The sequence below is a fragment of the Sardina pilchardus genome, chromosome 7 (genome assembly GCF_963854185.1).
Source record: "Sardina pilchardus chromosome 7, fSarPil1.1, whole genome shotgun sequence".
Lineage (NCBI taxonomy): Eukaryota > Metazoa > Chordata > Actinopteri > Clupeiformes > Clupeidae > Sardina > Sardina pilchardus.
In genome coordinates, this window is record NC_085000.1 from 1,658,344 (window position 1) to 1,680,536 (window position 22,193).

The window sequence follows — 22,193 nt, forward strand, 5'->3', positions numbered from 1 at the left end:
AACGGTGAAACAAGGCCTCAGCTCACCAAGTAGGCTATAGAGGAACCAGTCAGACCTATTTCATTCTGATTGGCAGTGTAACCATTTCACCATGAACTACTTCATGCCACACAATTATGCATGAATATATAATTTCGATTATCCACACTAGTCTATTATTGTTGCCTGGTGAAATATAAATTACAATGCTTGCAACGGTACCATGGGCACAATATGAGTATGCAGATTATACAACCGTTGATCACTAATTCAGATATTCTTTTGTAAGCGTAGGCCCCTATGACAGCGCTGAATAAGAAGTCTTGATTAATTCCCTCCGGTCAATAGAATTGATTACACAGTATGGGGGCGAAACCGGCATCGGTCTGGGAAGAAAGAGAGGGTTTGTTAGGAGAGAGAGAGAGAGAGAGAGAGAGAGAGAGAGAGAGAGAGAGAGAGAGACTGTCGAGCTCCAGTCGAGTCGAGAGGTTTGCCTGTTAACTTGCAAACCGAAGTAACCGCCTGGGGTGCTCAGTCAGCCCATTCATCGGGACTGTCCAGTGCGCGGAAGGGCCGTATAATCCCCGAGAGCGCAGCTAATTGACGACCGCAAGGATGATTGCAACCACGCAACAAAACATGACAACGGATCTGGTAAGGAAGCATTTGTCATTATAATCATTATTATTTGAATTGGTTTATCTCCTCTTACGTATTTTAGAGATTCTGCTCAAAAGAGAAAAACATACATTTTAAACTCTTCGTGTGTGTGCGCGCATGGATGTTCACATGCGCGCTTGCAACACATATTGTCACAATTGGTCGTAATATGCTCCTGACTACGGTCTGCCCTACTTATAATTTGTATTCATTGCTCTATTGACAGTCGATTTATTGAATAGTTCCCCTGAAAACGTTCTAAGTCATAGTTTCAAAGAAGCAATGAATAAGCTATTCCCCTCATCTCAATCCAACACAACGTACTGCAGTGTATACCGATGGATATGGCTACTTCTCTCGGCTCAATGCAGCTATTATGCTTTGATTTCGAGGTTTAGATCCCTTAGATAAAATCCCAGATGTAGTTCAATATTTTAGTATTTCTTCTGTAAGGTCTCACTTTTCGTGACTCAGAACTTCCTTGCAGCATGTTTTATTTTCTGCTGAACACCTGGTGAATTGATAGCCTACATTTTCCCCGATAGTTTCATTTTGTTCATGTTAAAAAGCTTACAAAGAGACATCAGTACTAAAGGCAAATAATGGTGTGCACACGTGTCCTCGCTCGATTTTTGAGTCTCTGTTTTTGCTAAAAAGAGGAACATGTATTTATGTTTCCAGGCATTGGCATGTGTTGAGCATAACCACAGGGGTCCATCTATTATGTATTAAGTGTTTGCACAGGGTGTACGATGGGCTCTCCTTTACATGGCCAAAATGAATAACGAAACAAGTAGTGGATAGTAAGGAAGCATAGCAAACTTTACATGTTGTTTTGTGCATGAACCAAGGTTAAGTTTATCTGATAATAAACATTGATAGAATTAGCCCATCCAAATATCCAAATTAGGGAATATCCAAAATATCCAAACAGGTAAATTACTGGATTTCCAATGAAGATTTACTTGAATTAACTAAATGTCCCTGAAAAAACCCCCCCATCTTTACTGATAAATAAACTAGCAACAATTGTCAGAGCTTTGCTGTGCACACATCAAGTCATGTCATGTTTGCATATATAGGCTACTGTATGTCATATAGTGCCATTTATGTAGGCCAAGGACAGCATGGTATTGGAGGGTGAGTTGCCTTGCAGATGTCGTCTTCAGTCTCTTTCTGTGTTTAGTCTAAACAACTTTTTGTGTGTCACGTGACATTAGTGGCAGGCTCCTTCAGCAGCAGAACTGCTGACACCCGGCAAGTGTCACGGTGACTAATTGTTATTGTTATCTGCACATTACTTTGAAAAGAGGCAGGAGAAGGACTGGAATAGCACAGTTATTTCACAGCTTTATCCTGATGATGACAGTGAGTGGCCTCACGAATACCGAGATGTTTCGGTTAGAGGAACAATGTGTTGCTGCAGTATGCCAATAGGAGATATGGACTCACAGGCAATTCTCCCTCCCCATTTCTGCCCATGGGCTTCAGTCTACCTGGGTAATTAGTTTCTGCCTATTACATGGCTTCCTTGCCATTGTGTTTTATGACCAAAAGCAATATTGCCCACAGTAATTTGGTTCTCCATTGGTAATCACAAAAGCTGCAATAAACGACACACACAAGAGGAAATGTTTTTCCCCCTCTTCGTGTCACTGTAATCATATTTATTCTCATTTGGCATTTTTATGATTAGGTTTTTTTATTCAGACAGATCTCCCATTTACGTCTGATACGACAGATGGGTGAACTTGAGCCATGGATGTGTTGTGATGAGAGAGCTGTGTGGTGCGCTGGTGTGGCGGCACAGTGGAGGCACATTAGCACATCTTTCATTGTTTGATTCCGTGTCCACTCCTGTCCTGTCAGCAGCGAGCAGCGCGGCACGTTGAGTCGAGTCGGGAGGGCCAGGACTGGGAGCTTTGATGCACTCTCATTTCATTTCATCGCATCACATCTCATCTTGACCACACTCCTCCTTCTCGTCTCTCTACTGCTCTCTTCTCCCTCTCTTTCCCCTCTCTCCCTCTCCCTCTCCACTCCCACTGTATCCTCATCTCTCTGTTCCTGTCCTTTGCACTCCTCTCTCTCTCTCTCTCTCTCTCTCTCTCTCTACACGGTTCTGCTCATCCCTGGTGTATGGAAGGCACCACTGTCATAATTTTCCATACTTTTTTATGAACATCATTCATTTCCATCTATTCAACATTATGAAAATGAGATGTTGACAAATATGTTTCATGAAGATGTTTGTATTCGTTTATATTCACCATGGGACATATCAGAAATTGATGTGTTTCTCTGAAAGCAGAATTGCCATAATGGTTGTTGCTACAGTGCGAAGAAGAAGTCATTAATCCCAATGATGCCAGCCAACAGTGCATGTCCCACCCTTTTGTTATTCTGTAGTGTGGTTAGACTGTATCATTCCCTCACCTCCCTGCACCAGTGCCTATCAGTACATCCCTGTTTCTTTATCTCCACACTCACAGTCAGCCAGCCCTGCACCTTTGTGCACACTCTCCCTTCAGTCTGGTTGTTTCACTTGAACTTGAATGCACTCCTATTGATTGTACACATTACCTCTGTCACGGTGTAGCTTTCTTGCATTTGATAAATGAATTCAAGCAGTTTGTTGTGCCTGTTATTATTATATATAGACGTTAGAGATGCTGATCAGTGCTTGCAGGCAGTTTTTTGTGTGGAGTTTGTGTTGTGCACTCTGCGTCCCACACGGTGGCTGAGCTCTTCATTTTGCAGCACTGAGAGAGTCTCGTCGGATCATATGGGCCATTTTGCTGAGATTAGTTAGGGTCTGCCTCTCTCTGTGTTCCTCCTTCCTCTGCAGCCCAGCTCCAAGAGTCTTACCAGCCAGCCCGATTTAGAAACAACCCCGTATAAAGCCAGCACACCCTCTGAAGATAGACCATGCAGCCGTTATTGTGTGGCATGCATGGTGATAGATCTCCTCCACTTTTTAATCATTTGTAGAGAGGCAAAGCCACTTTACCTTGCAGGTTGTGTCTGGAGAACACCATGCAGACGGTGCAGTATTCTGATTGATGACACTGAGTGAAATCTGCTGAGAGCATGATGCTCGATATACTGTTCTGAATATTGTATAAGGGGAGTCTTTTGGAAGACTTAAAAGTACCACTTTCTTACGCCTGAGAAACTCTGAACAGGTTGTCTTGAGAAATATAGTGCCTTTTACTTGTAGTTGTACACAGTGCTGTTAAAAATTGAGTCATGAGCAGTGAAATTGTTTCTTTGATCAATTTGTGTGAAAGTGAATGCCTGTTGATGTACACTGAGCAAGAGTAGAAAGTGCTATTTACATGTAAACGGCATGTGGTCATGTGGTAGTGCTTTGGCTCAATACTGGCCTCTTGAGCACTTCAAGTTTAATTTCGGTGTTATCGTTCCATTCGCTGATCTTTTGTGACTGTGTCTTTTGTATCATGTGGGGAAAAGATGCACTTATTGCATGTCATGGTGATTTTAAACAGTGAATACATTAGATTTGCGCATGAAATAGACAAAAAAGAATGTTTTGAGTCACAAAGAAAAAATCTGTGCTGGATACAGTAGTAGGCTATGTGTTGTGTCGACTGCACATTCACATACTGTTCTCTTGGTCAAGCACAGGACTTGGGATATCACTTGAGATATAAAGTGCTGCATACACCGGCCAAGTTTCTAGATTAGAGAGTGGTGCCATAAGAAACTAACCTTCCCTTAATCCCCCATTTTTATCATTGCCAAATATCAAGGCGTGTTTCTGGCCATTCAGTGCTTTCTCAGTTGAATGGCCGCCTCCTGCAGCCCACTGTGGAGCCCAGGCTCTCTTTTCCTTGTAAAGATTTAATGACTTAGGCTGTCCATCATGTAGCGCTGGTCAGTGGCATTGCCTCAGCTGAGTGAAGCAGGCCTGCTGAATATGAAGAAAATGATGAACGTTTACCTAGGAGGAAGGTGATGTCATGCAATCATGCCTTTTCATGTATCAGAGTCACTGTATATGTAAGTATGCCTGAAGGACATTTCAATCTGGATGAAGGATCAGCACCTTCAGCTTAATCTTTCCAAAACTGAGCTCTTGGTGTTTCCAGCAAAAACAGCTATTCCCCAACAGATCAATATCCAGCTTGATTCATCCTCACTGACTCCAACTAGATCGGCACGTAACTTGGGTGTCATAATTGATGACCAACTTACTTTCTCTGAGCATGTTGCCTCAATTGCAAAGTCATGTCGGTATACCCTGTACAACATTAGGAAGATCAGACCTTATCTGACACAAGATTCCACTCAGCTTCTTGTACAGGCAATGGTTATCTCCAAGCTGGACTACTGCAATTCTCTGTTAGCTGGCCTACCTGCTTGTGTATTAAGACCACTACAGTTGATTCAGAATGCTGCAGCACGACTGGTCTTCAATCAGCCAAAGAGGACACATGTAACCCCTCTCCTAGTTACTCTCCACTGGCTCCCTATAGTAGCCAGAATTAAATTTAAATCTCTCACTCTGGCCTATAGGACACTGACTGGATCTGCTCCTAGCTACTTCAGTTCTTTAATCACGATGATAATGTACATTCCCAACCGCCCATTGAGATCTTCTGAGGAGCGTCTGTTATGTCGACCAACCATACACGCTAGGTCAAATTGTAGATCCTATTCTTCAGTGGTTCTAATATTACTATTCTCCCTATTTTGTAATTGTTCACTGTTAATTTAATTTGTATTGTTATTTATTTGTATGTCGCTTTGGACAAAGGCGTCTGCTAAATAACCATAACCATAACCATAACCATAACCATAAGTATGTGCATAAGTCTCATGACAAGTAAAGACAGTATCAGCAAGCAAACACAGAGAGAGATAGATAGAGGGAGGGAGGGATAGAACAAGAGAGAGTGATGGAGAGAAAGAAAGAGGGGGAAGAGAGAGAGAACGAAAGAGAGAGAGGGGGTGAATTTGACTGGAGCAGAGTAGAGGAGTAGAGGAGGGTTTTGTGGGGGATGGTAGACAGGATGACACTGATGCCACCTGTACTGTGTGTGTGTGTGTGTGTGTGTGTGTGTGTGTTGTGTGTGCTGATTGTGTGTGTATGTGTTTCTGTGTGCTTTGTGCATGCTGTGTGTGTGTATATGCACTGTGTGTGTGTGTGTGTGTGTGTGTGTGTGTACTGTGTGTGTGTGTGTGTGTGTGTGTGTGTGTGTGTGTGTGTGTGTGTGTGTGCTGTGTTCATGCTGGGCGGGAAGTGTCAGAAGCCAGCAGCAGAGGGTTGGTCATGACACAGGAAGCTGGGACTGCATGGCAGTGGTAACAAGGAGACGGATAAGGATGCTTCCAGCAGCCTCCTCACACACACACACACGCACACACACACACCCCTGGAGTGTGTTTCTCTCCCCCCACTGGGGAGGCTGCAGCGTCTCAGAGAAGCCCTTTTTCACACCATAAGCACCGTGGATAATTTAGTTGGACGCCCCGCACCACTGGCCGGCATTGCCTTTGGCAGAAGAAAGCTGAGCATATGTTGAAAGGAGCAATGTGCCCGCACAGCAATATGCCAGTGGGTCTTGTTGGCCTCAAGGTCATCCCTCATCTCTCGCTTGTAATGTGTCCTTGTTAAAATACAATTACAGGCACAGAAAAGCAGCCATCTACACAACCGATGGTGAATTTTAATGAGTTGACACTATTTTTTGGTGTCATGGGCTATCTGCAGTGCGGATGATAGAGTCAGTTGGAATTACTTCTGTTTCATCCTTTAGAATTTCTCACTCCTGTCTCTGAGGTCCGATCAGACCAAGCTTGCATCACATTTATTGATGTCTACCTAAGTGGTGAGGCCATTTATGCCATGAGGATATGAATGAAACAGCAACGTGAGATGCATAAATCTACAGCTTTAGGAGGGGCTGTCACTTACTCATCCCTTTAAACTTTTGATCTCTACTGCTTTACATCTCTACAGTTTAACATCTCTACAACTTTACATCTCTACAGCTTTTACATCTCTACAGCTTTACTTACTCATCATTTTAAACTTTAAATCTCTACAGTTTTACATCTCTACAGTTTAACATTTCTACAGTTTTACATCTCTACAGTTTTACTTACTCATCACTTTAAACTTTAAATCTCTACAACTTTACATCTCTACAGCTTTACTTACATTTTAAACTTTACATCTCTATTGCTTTGCATCTTTACAGCTTTACTTTTCGCAGGACTGAGTGTCCTAAGCAAAGCAGAAAGCTGATCATTCCTCAGGTCAGGTTCCATTTGTCAACCCTGTTTAACCATGAACACCCCTGTCAAACTAAGCCTTCACTTCATGACATGGAACCAACACAGGTCAGCAAATAACCCCTCTAGCAAATCGAGTTTCGAACTGTGACTCGCCTAATGACCTCCATTTCTCAGCCACCGAGACAAATTGGCAAGACTGCAAATTTAGCAATGAAATATACCTTAATCTGCAATTGTGTCACAAGATCAATAGTAGTCAGTCATTTAATCACAACATCGTAAACCTTTCTGACAGCGGGCGGGTGTGCTTATCAACAAAGCAGCACCTGACGTCACTCTGCCAAACACCTACTCAATTGCCAGGGCCTTTTTAGCTGACATCAACCCTATGAAATGACTGCCTTTGGATACTGTACGTTGTTATTTAGTTCTCTAGATGTAACGAAATTATGCAAACGACAGTCAACCGAGCATGCAGTGGGTTCATTAGTTCTCTAGTTGGGCTCTGGATGATTTATTGTGTGTTTTTTTTTACAGCCACAGAGGGAGGAGACGGTGTGTAGGAGGGCCCCCCCGATACTAATTTGTGGAACATGCTAAAAAGAACCCCCGCTGCTCTGGTAGCAAATTTAGTGCCTATACTTGTGTCTCGAGGCGTGTATTGGCGGCTACTGTGTTACTACTGGCCCTTGCCAGTCATAAAAAGTCATTGTGCATGAATAGCATAAAACACTTATAATCCCGTTATCCATAAGCCATAGTATCCATTGTATGATCTCCAGCCTTCTCAGTAAGGACGCCTGGACACCTGAGATGTTCAGGCTGCCGGTTCTACGTAAGTGTCATTTTTCTCAGAGCCTGGACACTCTCCAGACGCATGTCACGGTGAATAACGTGGTGGGCTTTTTTCCCCTCGGCCTTCCTCTTATAGATTGTTCCCTGGTGGAACTGCTTCTTGGGCTCTCAGCTCCCCCCACCTCCCACCCCTCTGTGTTGTTGCAAGGCCTCTAGTTCTGCATGACTGCTGTGGTCTGTATGATATCTGGCATGTAGCCGAAGTCTGACACCTGCAGACATGCCCCCCCCGCCAGGGCTGTTCTGGACGAGGCGAGAGGGCACCCACTCTCAGCTTTGTGATGCAGGAGCGCCTCGCTGACTGACACTTTCATTAGGTCCTTGTGCCGCGAGACCTTGTTGTGAGCGTGTGTGCCACTAATGAGAAATATGCTTGCCTTTAAGGCTTAGCATTACATTGATTCTATTTCTTGTGACAATAGATGCATGCATGTGTGTGTGTGTGTGTGTGTGTGTGTGTGTGTGTGTGTGTGCGTGCATGCATATGTGTGTGTGTGTGTGTGTGTGTGTGTGTGTGTGTGTGTGTGTGTGTGTGTGTATGTGTATGTGTGTGATGTGTTCAAGGAGTTGTGTGTTTCGCCCCACCTCTCATATATTCAGGTCACACTCAAGTTAGCTTAGAAAGGTCCCCTCTCAGTCCCCTCCAACATTACACACCCCCCCTCCTCCCAACTCCCCTCGCAACCCCCTGATGTCTCATTTGCAAGTTTGATGAAACGCTGTCTCACTTCACGCTGGCGCACCCCCCCCCCCCCCCCCCCCCCCTCTCCGTTACGACGGAGCGAACTTAATTGGGAGTGCAGTCTAATTTCTTGGCTCAGGGGGATTGTCCAATCCAGCGTGCTGTACAGGCATCCATTATGGGGCACTGTCTCCAACTGTCTCTGCAGCTGATGGCTCACAAAGCCTAATTAGAGAACGTCTTCAAAAACGAAAACAGGCTGTACGTGTAGTCAACAGCAGAACTAATTGCGTTTATAGCGCCGCTGCAGCTGGCTCTGCTAATACCTAGGCCACTTGTAGACGAGAGAGATGGCGGAGTGCTTAAAGTGATGCTGTTTTTAAGTCCTGAGGAGACAAAACTGTGAGATAAGACGCCATAAAATGGAGCACTGTCACTGATGGGGAGAGTTGGCTGCTCGCTCTCTTTCTCTCTCTCTCACTCTGGGTTTGGGAGTGTGGGATGAGAGAAACATTGTGTTTTGGATGTCTCCACTGACGTGGCAATGACAGCGATTTTAATTTGAGCATGTTATGAAGCCTGGGCCAAGGAGATCTATGAAAGATAAGACCTTGGCCGCCACCCAATTTGGCAACCAGACAAGCTATACGTAGAAGTACTCCTTTTCTGCTCTGCAGTAACCACTGCAACGGCCGTTAACTTTTTTTTAACTTTTTTTTTAACAAGCTTGTCTTAGATCTGCAGTTTCTTTTAATGAACTGGAAAATGAAGGCAAGATTTAATCTTTTTTTTGGGTTAAGATAAACCACAGGCATATTTGGATATCAGCAAAGATCTAGTGTTAGTTTTGTTGAGCGCTGCTCTTTGATCAGAGCAAGTGCACTTTATTAAATGTACTCTTCAGTTGTGTGCACCTACTCTGCTGCCGTCTTGGAAACGCTTGTTATAACGCTGCAGCAGGACTGTGATGTACAGTCAGATAGATAGATAGATAGATACTTTATTGATCCCCAAGGGGAAATTCAAGAAATTCAGTCATGCAGCAGGGATTCGAGAATTTTTGAGCTATCACACACACACACAAAAACACGCATCTATAGAGTCTCGGTGCTCCCATTTCAGAAATTAAACTTGCTCTCATGTGGCAGGCCGCAGTAATGATGACGGATTTGGCCCGTGGAAAGCCGCATCTGACGCGTGTTCTCCAGTGGAGTGGACCTTTGCCGAGCGGCTGCCCACGCCTGCGAGGGACTCTCCCCTGCGGCTCTGGCCCATGGAGGGCAGTCGTGCGGGGACAGCCGGTGACGCATGGTCAGCCCAGCAGAATGACAATCTGTCAGGCAGCAGGCTGGATGGATGGCTCCCCCAGCACCCTCTCCTCCACTCCACTCTCTACGCCACACACACACACACACACACACACACACACTCTCTCTCTCACACTCACACACACTCTCTCTCTCCTTCTCTCTCTCTCTCTCTCTCTCTCTTAGTCTTTCACACACACACACACACACACACACACACACACACACACACACACACACACACACACACACATACCGCGCCTCCACCTCCAGCCACCCAGGTAGAAGATGAAAGGGGACGTCCATTTCTCAGGTCTCTCTCAGTGAATGCGGCCCCTCTCTCCCCCGCACAGGGCTTCGAGGGATCCTGACGAAGGGCTGCACTTTTTACACACACTCTCCATGATCGCCCTGGAGCGTGGCTTCCTCTCACGCACTTCATCATCACAAGTGGCCAGGCAGTGGCGCTTGATGGTGATGAATATGCTGCCCTGAGTGTTGCTTGTGAGTGATAGGCTCTCCTGTGGTGGACGCCCCTGGACGGGTACAGGATGCTCACTGCCAAATGGCTCTCCTGAGGGCCGCCTCACTTCCTGCTTCCTGCATGAAAGTGAAGTTGTGTGGATTGGATTGAGTGTGAGCTGGCTGGCTGGTGGATAGAGGATCTCAGGTCACTCTCACAGACGTTGGCCCTGCTTCATCGTCCATCATCACCTATGGCCCATTAACACTGCTACAGGTGTAATGAAGTGGCAACACAGGGGAAATTACGCACAAATGAACAGATATCAATCACACGCAATTAAACCATCGCTGTGTCACTCTTTGCTCTCGTCTTGCTACTTCTGGGAGCGGCCGCCTGCTGTCTGGATGTCTCAATCACCCAGATTTGCGTCCAGGCTGGGAGAGCCAGGCGGTCCCCTGGAGGCTCCCCGCTCTGATGCACATGTCTCCGGCTCCCCAGCGGGGCCCACTGTGAGCTCAGGAAATGAAGCTGCGCTAATGTACTCTCCCTCAGCTGCTCAGTCTCCCGTGTGTGTGTGTGTGTGTGTGTGTGTGTGTGTGTGTGTGTGTGTGTGTGTGTGTGTGTGTAAAGGCCTAGATACACCGCCCAGACTCGAGCCAACTCCCAACTCCTGACGTTGGCGTCGCCTGGTGTTGGCTGAGATCAGCCGACAAAAACTGCGAAACACACTGCTGCGACGTCAACCGACCTTGCCACTGATTAAACTTTGTGCGCCTGCGTAAACTCTCCCTTGGATAGCACCAGGGGGGTTAGGGTGGCTAATCTCATGAGCAGCACATAAACAAAGCACACACATTTCACGCGTGTCTGATGTCCACTAGCCAAGAAAGTATTTTGTTAGTAATAGGCAAGTAGTAGCAAAACTAGCAAGCTAAACTAGCAAACAAAGCAAGCCATTTCGTTTTGCAACCAACACGGACAACTAACCTTGTAGTAAACAAAACAAACCAAACCAGCCTGTGCTACACTAGCAAACAAAGCAAGCCAAGGGGTAGCCATTTCGAGGTGCAGCAACCAACACCTCCCGCACAACCAATCAGAGTACCCCAACGGGCAACACCCCGACACCGAAGCTAGCCCCGACTGAGCAAGCTCAAACTCTCCCAAACGAGATCCCGACGGGGAAAAAGTCTCCCGACCACCTCCGACGAACTGGGACACACCGGACCGACACCCCAACCCCATCCAACTCCTCCAGATGTCCAGCCGTCGGGTTGGTGTATCTTGTGCTTAAGTGTGTGTGTGTGTGTGTGTGTGTGTGTGTGTATGTGTGTGTTTGTGAAAGTGTGTGTGTGTGTTTCTGTCTGTCTATTTTAATGTCTGACTGAATATCACACTCTTTTTGTCCGGGGCAGGACCTGGGGGGCTCAGGGGGACCACCACGGAACTGGAAGGGAATTGGCATCGCCATGGTGGTCATCCTGGGAGTCATGTCTCTGGTCCTCCTCGCTGTGGTCCTTCTCACCCCTGGTAAGGCAGAGGGAGTGTGTGCGTGTGTGTGCGTGTGTGTGTGTGTGTGTGTGTGTGTGTGTGTGTGTGTGTGTGTGTGTGTGTGTGTGTGTGTGTGTGTGTGTGTGTGTGTGTGTGTGTGTGTGTGTGTGTGTGTGTGTGTGTTGGGGGGGAAAGTATTCAGGGAGAGATTAAAGGGAAAGGGAGCACAAGAGAGAGAGAGACAGATAGAGAGAGGGAGGGGGAGAGAGAGAGGTGGGGGGGAGAGCAAGAGAGAGACAGGTAGAGGTAGAACTAGAGGGAGGCTGGAATGAAAACAATTGGACTCGAGAGAAAGCACTTGAAGAGGGATGGGAAAGAAATTGAAATGCAGGAGGCGGGTAGGAGCCCAGAGAAGTGCTGATGGAGGATAGGGGGAAACGGTGAGACAGGGAGAGGGGGACAGGAGGAGAGGAAGAGGGAGTAGAGAGTTGGGAGGGCAAGAGGAGAAGCTGGGGGGTTGTTTGAGGGCAAACCAGAGGCAGCAAGAGAGAGAGAGACAAAGAGAGAGAGAGTGAACGAGAGAAGAGACAGGTTCAGTGTACACAAAAGAGCATAGAACCTTTTAAACAGCACAGTCAGACACACAGACACACACACACACACACACCACCCCACACACATACTGTACCACAGACTTAATATTCAAAGGCATGGGAATCAAGGGGAATAAAGGCATGGCCTTGAACAAAGCCAAACAATAACACCTAATCCACACCACCAGCTGGGCTTTGGATGTATATGATGTATGTATATGTACAGGACGCACAAATGGCTTATCTGTTTGTTTCTCGTGCTTTACATTTCCGTTTCAGATGAGTCTCACCTCTTCCTGCAGTCCCCCCTCACAGTGGAGGACATTGAGAGCCGTGGGTTCAAAGTTCATGACCCCTGCGTGAGCTGGCTGAACGGTCAGTGTTCCGAGGAGTGTGCAGTGTCTTGATCAATGGCCGACACCAATTTGTGCGACAATCAAGCCAAGCCATTATCGTCTGATTTGGCAACCCCTCTACTGCCCCTAATTTGTTTGGGGTGAATGATAATGGCTGACTCTTGGAAAAGCCCTTACTTGGCACTCTTTACTCTGTATTCTAGATACTTATGGATGGGTTCTTCATACAATAGGCAGTTTATTATCCATATTAGATCTTTGAGGCAAACCATGTTTTGCCAGACGTAAATACATTTTATATACAGGACAGATACATTTTAACATTTGCATATAAATCACACTTCCTCACAGCAGAAGGATTTTCTTTCTTCAGTTCGGTAACTCATAAGAAAAGGCTTACACAGCAAATAGAATCTGACCTCTGTAGGTGACACCCATTGACCTTTGCCATCCATTACAGAGAACGAGGTGGTTCTGCGAACCAGGGAGGGTCAGGTGTTGACCTACGGCCTGCAGTCCAACCTCACATCCACCCTACTGGACAACAGCACGCTTGTGAGTACAGTGGCACATAACATGGGGCTTCTGTGGTTCTCCTGAAGATGGGTAAGAAGATTGGGGCAGCAGCACTGGTGTGTATTGATTTTGTCATACTGGCCGTCAGCTGGACAAATGGACCGGTCAATAGCGTCCTGCCCCGAGCTGCAGGGAGAATATGGAGTGCTTGTTAAACACTGTGGATAAAAAGAGGGGATCATCCACGGCAAGGAGTGAGAAAAGAGAGACAGAAAGAGCGAGAAAGAAAGAAAGACAGACAGAGAGAGAAAGATAGAGAGTACAGACTTCATGACTTCATGTCTTTCTTTCATCCCCCTCCCTTCCTCATTTCCTTTCTCTTCTCTCCTCATTGGCCAACCACACCACCACCACCATCACTGCCACCACCAATGCTGCCACACGTGACCTGCTGCTGTTCCCGTTCGCCCCGGTAGCATATGGCTTCAAAGAGATTCCCCGAACAGGGGTTCATCTTTGAATGGCGCACGGCTGTCACTCGGAAAGCTATATGTGGGTCATCGCCTGGAAACCGAGCAGGAGCACCAGCACGAGCGTTCCTGTTCTCTCCAAAAAAGACGGAGGAATCCGGGGGCTTGCCTCGCACACTCACAGCTGCTTACCTTTATTGTCACGTGCTGTTGTATCATTGTATCCGTATAAAAATGCCCAGGCACCAGACTGAACTGTCACACCTCCGTCACTCATCTCCCCCCTACTGTTTAATCCCAAGAGACCTGAGATAGATTAGAATGAGAGAAGACGCTGTTGCACTGTTCTGCTGGGTTTCTGCTTGACTGTATGTGGGTGTGGAGGAACAATGAAACATCAAAGCGTTCACACACTTGTTGTTGTCTTTATCTCAGAATCCTGAAGGAATGAAGTTCAATGTGTCTGCAGATAAGAGGTTCATTCTGCTGGCATATAACATCCGTCCGGTGAGTAGCATTCAACCGCCGACACAACCAAAGAAGCATACCCATACCCCTCTCCCAAATCTCAATTTAGTGCTCTATGTCATCCCCTTGGGAATAGAGAGTTTTTATGATCTCACATTTATGTGTACTTTGCAAAACAAACTCTGATATTGTCCTCAGCGTCTTTGAAGTCACCACATTGTTGCATGGAGTCTATTTATATGCCAGCCCTGATGAAAGTCTTTTATTCTGCCAACTAGATTAAAACACAGTGCCCCTCTATTCCACATTGCACTGGTGTTAATTCAATTGAAGCACGAACGCCCCCTCACGCACACCGCGGGACACCAGCCAAGGGATCAGGGAGGGAGTCGGGGCGCTCCGCTCCTCTTCGCTCTGCTCCATGCTGCTCTCCTCCTGCGGCTAAGTGAGTCTGGTGGTGCTCAGATAGCGCTGCGATGATGGGGGGGGGGGGGGGTGCACAGAGGCGGCAGGGCTCTTTAACCGTCCCAGGATGAGGTGGAACAGCCAACGAGGGGACCGTAGTCTCGCCTGACGTAAACACTGCCGCAGCCTCTGCGGTACGCCTGAGTGACGCCACGTGCTTTAGCGTGGAGCTTCTGAGCGAGATCAGTCGGAGTCGTGCACATATTTAATATTCATAGGGAGTGGATGGATGTGGTGGGGGCTGAGAGCTTGGCTGGGTGGGGGTGGATGGGGGTGGGGGCCTGATCGGTTTGATGTAGAACAAATAGGTGGAGAGAGGAGGTGGAGAAGATATGTAGGAGTTTGCATGGGGAATATGAGGCAGTGGGAATGAAGCTAACATGTCTGCACAGCATTTTAATGAGGCTGAAATAAAGAGACGGTGAAAGAGAGAGTGAGAGAGAGAGAGAAGGAGAGAGAGAGATTCATAGAGAAGAATGGCAAGAGGGACTGACATAGAGTGAAAGTTGTGGAGAAAAAGACAAAGTAAAAGAGACTGAGAGAGTGTGACAGGCTGAGAGAGTGGCTCAGGGAGGAAGTGGCGTTGAGGGACGGAGCGAGAGAATGTGGAGCCCCTGCACAATGGGTCACTTCCAGGTGGTCTAAGGACCAGAGTGTCATGGCCATCACAGACACAAAGTAATAATAGAGGCTTCTGTCTCTGTCTCTTTCGCTCTCTCTGTCTCTGTCTCTCTCTCTTGCTCTCTCTCTTTTCTCTCCCTCTCTGTCTCTCTCTGTCTCTCGCTTACTTTCTGTTGTTTCACAGTGTGTTTTATCGAGGGCTTATCCCTAGCCTGACCCTCTGCCTGTGCAAATAGCTGCATGCGTAATAGATTCGGCTGCGTCCTGAGGGAGGGAGTAGAAGTCTAATGCAACAGTAATGGGGACTTGCAGGGAGACGGCGAATGAGCGGAGAGATCCTTGGGATCAGTTCAGCCTTATTAAGCAGCCCTCTGATATATTACTCCAGTCCGTCACAGTCAGGCTTCGCCATGTTCCGTGGGTGCAGCATTCCATTTCAGCACTGCACACTGATGTATGGTGCAATACTCACCTACAGTTCTCATTGGTATTTAATTTGACGTTTAAGGCATATTTAAGCCTTTTGTGAGCATCTTTCAGGTGGGCCAGTCAGGGTTCTTCTGATGCATGAAATATGGATGAAGAGGCATCCTATACAGTCAGTCAGTGGAGACACTCACAGTTCCACGACACCAAGCGCATTGAAATATCTATCTGTGTAATAGGAGCATGGTGTTATGACTGACTTTACATTTAGTGTCTGCCCATCCACTCACTCACATATTTGACCCACTGAGAGAAAGATTGTTGGGGACTGAATGTGTCTCATGGTTACACTGATGGCTGAGACATTGCAGTGAATGGTGCTTCTGAAGCATGTGTGTGGGTGCTCTGATGATAATGATCCAAATCCTCTCTGCGCTTTGTAAGAAGACGGTCTGGGTGTGCAATCCCATCATCCCAGTTTCTCATGTTTAGCGTCTTCTGCGTCTCCTCTGCATTCCTCTGCCTCTGTACTCTTAGGGGGTATTCACACCTGCCTTGTTTAGTTCGATTAAAACGAACTCAAGTTCGTTTCTTGCTTGGTTCGGACCTTTTTGACTGGTGTGAATACAATCACTCGAACTCTAGTGCGGACCAAACAAGCGGACCGAGACCCAGCCGAGGAGGTGGTCTCGGAGCGGTTCCTATCAAACCCTGGTGCGGTTCGTTTATGGTGTGAAAGCAGACCGACCTCGATCCGACCCAGTTACAGAAATCTACCTTTTTTGGATTTGACGAGCTCCCGTAGTTTTTGCGCATTATGGGAAATGTAGGATAGCTCCGTGACGCACAACAGCTGTAAGCAGCAGTGGGCTAACGCTTTTTTGCCAACAATAATTTGATTTTGCATCTCCTACCGTTCCGTCTTCCGTAGGCCTGCTGTTAGCATGTTGGACACACAAGAGAGCTCTTCTCAGCTGTTTTGTTGCACGTCTTCGTTGTTGCAAAATTACGAGCATGATATTGTTAAACTTGCATCAAACGGTCTTGACGCTCAAGCACTTCTGCAAAGCTGTAACTGTATAAACTATATTGCTAGGATAATAACGAGTACAGTACGCAAACATAGTATTTACGTGGGCCAACTTTGACTTTGGCTTCCTATTCTTCACCCCACCTACACGTTTACCAGCCAATGGTTGAACGACCTTAGCACATGTGCTTTTGTTTATAAATTCTGGTCCGGTTGCAATTAATCACGGTGTGAAAGCGAACCGCACTAAAAAAGAAAAAAAGAAAAAAAAATTGGTCCGGACCAAATAAGTGAACTAACGGACCTTCCTGGTGTGAATACGCCCTTAATGTGTCGGCTGGCACTCATTTTTCTTTTTATTCAAATAAGAATTATCTCGGTCTTCTACATTCTCTGTATCTCTCTCTCTATATATCTCTCTTTCTGTCTGAGTCTCTGTTACACCTACACCCACACGCAATAGCACAAGCACAAGCACAAGCACAAGCACAAGCACAAGCACAAGCACACACATAAACACATTCAGGCTCCTCCTCGTCTTTTTTGTGTAGATTTGCAGATCTTTTAATTAAATAAATCATATGGGATGTGTGTTTTGACTTATCATCAGTGCACACAGCATGTCAACAGTTCTCAACATCCTGTTGATAGAGCTTGATGCTCAAAGCAGAATGTTGAGGGATTATATACAGTACTGTATGTGTGTGTGTGTGTGTGTGTGTGTGTAAGAGAGAGAGTGTTTGTGTGTGTGTGTGTGTGTGTGTGTGTGTGTGTCTCAGTTCTCATGCTTTCTCTGTGCTCAGTTCCCCCATGTCATCTGTATGCAGCTGGCGTTAGTGAGTGGCCGTGCTCCATGTGAAAAGAGGTGTTTTAAGCTGTGCCATTCTCCACACTCCTAATCTATGTGTGCGTTTATGTGTCTGACTATGTGTGCTTGAATCTATAAGCATGCGCAGGTCCACCCCCAGCCCTCTTTCACTCTTTCTCTTTTGCTCCTTCGCTTTTTTCTACTCCTTTATCTCCAAGGAATTTCTGCTGACTCCTGCAGTTTGCAGTGAGCACAGGGAGTGTTATTGAAGGAGAGGATCTGAGAGAGTGTGGCAAGGATTGAGAAGGCGAAGAAAAAGGAGAGAGAGAGAGAGAGAGAGAGAGAGATAGAGAGAGGGGCGATGGCAGGGGTGGGGGTTGTGGCAGTACAGAGAGAGGGGATAAAAAATGATGTGATATCTTCAGTCGGCCTCAGATCACCCAGATCACCCTGGCCTATCAAAATCAATCATAGCACGGCATGAACGGGGGAGAAGGGAGCTGAGGACACAGATACATACAGGCAGAAGAAACTGTACAAGAGAGGGGGAGAGAGAGAGAGAAGAGAGAGATAGAGTGGTCTGAGGAGTGCAGAGGAGAGGAGTGGTGTGTAGAGATAGAGGGAGAGAGAGATGGAGTAGAGAGGAGAGGAGAGGAGATGAGAGGACAGAAGCGCGGAGTGAAGAGGATAGGAGAGTAGACAGGAGTGGAGATGAGAGGAGAGGAGAGGGGAGAAGAGGGGAGAAGAGAAGAGAGGAGGGGAGAGGAGCGGTGCGGTGGGGAGAGGAGAGGAGCAGTGATGGAATGAAAGGGATAGGCGGTGCATGTGTAAAATTGAAAAGCCTGATCGTGTGCAGCCTGGGGTTGAGCGGCACTTAAAGAGCAGTGCGGACAGAGCTGCAGGAACACAGTCTCCTTTAAGGCCAGCGCCACGCAGAACGCCTCTCTTTATCCCTCTCTCTCTCTCTCTCTCATTCTCTCCCTCTCTCTCTTTCTCTCTCTCTTTCTCTGTCTCTCATTCTCTCCATCTCTCTCATTCTCTCCCTCTCACTTTCTCTACTTCTTACTCTCTCTTTCTTTATCCCTCTCTCCCCTCCTCCCCCCTCCCCCCCTCTCTCTTTCTTTATTTTGCTCAAACCTCCATTCTCATTTGCACAGGCAGAGGGACGTGTCAGACACAATGAGCGTTAGGAACGTGTCCTTCCTGCAGTAATGCTTCTCTCATCAACAGCCACCGTGAAAATGCCCAGCTCCAGCCTAACGCTCCACGGTGGATGGCTTAAGACTTTAATAACCCGGCGAACACCAGATAAACAAGCACACACACACACACACACACACACACACACACACAGAAGCACATTAATGAATTTCATTTTCATAATGCTTATCGTTTTATTTGTTCATTGCTTTTTATCTGTTTTGCAAGTTGCTCTAGATAAAAGTGTCTACTAAACACATTAAGGGTAAACAAACATACCCGCACACACACTCGGATGCGCGCGCACACACACACACACACACACACACACACACACATACACACACACACCCACACACATGCTCATATGCGCAAACACACACACACACACACACACACACACTTTTCTGTCTCCCCAGATTTCAGAGAAACAGACCCCCCCCCCCCACACACACACACACACACACACACACAAACACACATTCCTCTGTCTCTCCCTTCCCTCTCTCTGGTGAGTTGTACTATACTAAAGCTGGGTTCTGTGAATTCCTTGAGAGGATTAAAGGCTGTGGTATGCAGACTTCCTTCAGGTTCATTTGTAGCCACAGTGTTATGAGCAGGAGGAGGCTATGGAAATAGTGTTGACGCTGCAACTGAGGACCGTGGGGCGGTGGGAGGTAATATTGGCGGTTAGTGAAATGTGTATGTGTGTGTGTGTGTGTGTGTGTGTGTGTGTGTGAATGAATGTATGCACGTTCAGCAATGAGAATAAAGTGTGTGTGTGTGTGTGTGTGTGTGTGTGTGTGTGTGTGTGTGTGTGTGTGTGTGTGTGTGAATGAATGTATGCACGTACGCACGTTGAGCAATGAGAATAGATGAGAGGGGAGAGCATCATTGCAGGGGCCAGGAGTGTGTAGTTCAATATTGTATTATCGAGTGCATCATTACAGGCCGACGGAATGGGATCGCAGTCACTTTGATGCAGGGCCTCCCGTTGGCCCGTCTTCCATTCGCCCAGCCGTCTCCCCCGCTCTGTTTACAGGAGCGCCACGCGCTGCTTTTTTCCCCTCCAAACCGTTACGACGGAAGCTGGAGACAAGCTGCGCTCCCTGACAGGAGCAAGGGGGAAGGATTTATGACTCATGCACAGGGAGGTACTGTGTTACAACACCCCCCACCCACCCCACCATACACACACATACACACACACACACACACACACACACACACATCAATATGCAGGCGTATGCACATTCATACAAATACACACACTTGCACGTACAGTTAACCAGAGACTGCAAAGCTTCCATTCAGATCCCCACTCCCTTACAGGCAAACACAGTTCAAGAAAACACAGACACACACACACACACACACACACACACACACACACACACACACACACACACACATACACACACACACACACACACACCACACACACACACACACACACACACACACACACACACACACACACACACACACACTCACACACATACACACATACACAGAGATTTACATATCCATAAACATCTCTCTGTTCTCTCTCTCTCTAATGATGAGTTATTAGCCAGAGGAGTTCTGGCTCTGTTGACAAACCTTAAAGAGCTACTTAAACAGAGTGCCGATGACACCGCTGCCTCTCGTATCATTTCTCTCATGCCCGCCCGTCTGCCACAGCCTGTTAAAACGCTCTCAAATTTGCTCTCCACTTTTTTAGTGCCGAACCTTAAATACAGTTTTTTTATTGCTTTGACGCAGTAGTCGACTCAAAAAAACATGTTTCAAAACTCTTAACGCAAAGGCCTAAACAGTGGCACCAATGGTCAAAATGACTCATTTTGCCTGCTAAAAACTCCTCCAAAACATTTAAAATATGGACCAAAAGCAAATTTTGCCCTCAAACAACACAACTTGCACACAAGTGCATAAACGCTTCCAATCAGTCATTAGACAAGGGGCATCATAATACAAAATTCAGCTCTCAATGTGAATCAGTGCTGCATTACTGGTCAGCAGCTTACATATCAGTGCCAATTTGCTTTCTTGCAAAAAATAGATCCAGAATCATATACAATGATTTTTCAAATTTTATTGAATGCAGTATTCATTCTTTTTTTTTTTTTTTTTTTGAGATTGTGGCTAAGAAATGAAATATTCCAACAGAAACCACATATATAGTATGAAAGAAAAAAATCCAGTAAAATCCTTTACTGTGTAAGACATAAGGAAAATAAAAATACAAATTCTGTACAATACTGTAAAGAAAAAAATCTCTTCTAGTCAATTCTTACTCTCACTCTCACTCTCTCACTCTCAAGCCTGCAGACTGATTGCAAATTGAAAAGTTTTGTGAAGCAGTGTCAAACAGGTGCGTCAGTGATTTCATACTGGGTAAGAAGTTTCTAAGAGATGGGAACATATAGTTTCTGTTTGGTTACCACAGCTAAAGCAATGGAGTTTGGACTGCTTGAATGACATCTGCGTTAACTGCAAAAGGGTGCGGGAAGTGTGTCAAAACAATGACAATGGGTTAACTCATTTGCAAGAGGTGTCTTTTGGTCTGCTGAGAGAGTGATGATGAAGACTGAGAGGTCACCAGTTTCTTCAACCAGGTCAAAGCAATAAAAAAATCTGTAAGAGGACTGTGCCTCGGGATCTGTACCCTTAAATAACCGCACGGATGTCACCTGTCTCAGGTGAGCGTGGCCCGTTGAAAATGTTTGTCTTACCTGCCTGACTCAACATGGATCTTGGATTGTCTCTCTGACACGTTCACTTGGGTGAAGGAACACCAGCTCCAAAAAAACCTGTCTAAGACTGAAAGGCTGGTCTTCCCAGCCAGATAAATCATGCATCATAAGATCAACATAAAAATGGACTCCTCTTTCTTTTACCAAGGCTGCAAGAAACTTTGGTGTTGTGTCATGGTTGACTGATGGCCAGCTAACCTTCTCTGACCATGTTGCCTCTGTTGCATGGTCGAGCTACTAGAACAATCAGTGCCTAACCCAATGCCACCCAGCTTTTGGCACAGACCATTTTGAATCAACCGAAAAGGTTGCATGTTATCCATGCACTGAGCTCCACTGGCTATCCATAGCCGCCTGCATAAAATTCATGTCACTAATGCTTGCTTCCAAAGTGATGACTGCTTTCTTATAAGGCCACTGTGTTCCTCCAATAAATGTCGTTTGGCATTGCTACCCTTACTCACACGGTAACCCTGACTATTTTCATCTGTAATTCTCCAATGGTGGAATGACTTACCAAGTACTACTACAGCAGCAGCGTTCCTCTCTATCTTCAAGAAGTACACTTCTAACAACCCAACACACCTGACATGCACTTTGTCCATCTATTGTCAAAGAAAGCAGTGGTTTACTCGTATTCATTGCATTTTGCTCTTCAAGTTTGATTTTGTACTTTTTCTTATTATTTATGTCAGTCCCTAATCTGAGGTTAAATGTAGTGTCAATCCTCTTTTCAAAACAAGAAAGGGGCGAAGTCTAAATAAAATTTCCCTGCTTTAG

General features: G+C 46.2%; 1 protein-coding gene across 4 annotated transcripts in view; it reads left to right on the top strand.

Annotated features, from left to right (window-relative positions):
- Positions 1-523: 523 nt before the first annotated feature.
- LOC134087065 (inactive dipeptidyl peptidase 10) overlaps positions 524-22,193 on the top strand; it is a 47,635-nt gene continuing 25,965 nt past the window's right edge. For 2 of the 4 annotated variants that reach the window (XM_062540270.1, XM_062540271.1), the window contains exons 1-5: positions 524-633; positions 11,629-11,743; positions 12,577-12,672; positions 13,114-13,208; positions 14,075-14,146. In XM_062540270.1, coding sequence (XP_062396254.1) covers positions 595-633; positions 11,629-11,743; positions 12,577-12,672; positions 13,114-13,208; positions 14,075-14,146 — 417 coding nt within the window. In that variant the 5' untranslated portion in view covers positions 524-594. Of the gene's footprint in view, positions 634-11,628; positions 11,744-12,576; positions 12,673-13,112; positions 13,209-14,030; positions 14,147-22,193 lie in introns of those variants that run through there. The other 2 variants (XM_062540272.1, XM_062540273.1) reach the window with 2 other exon arrangements.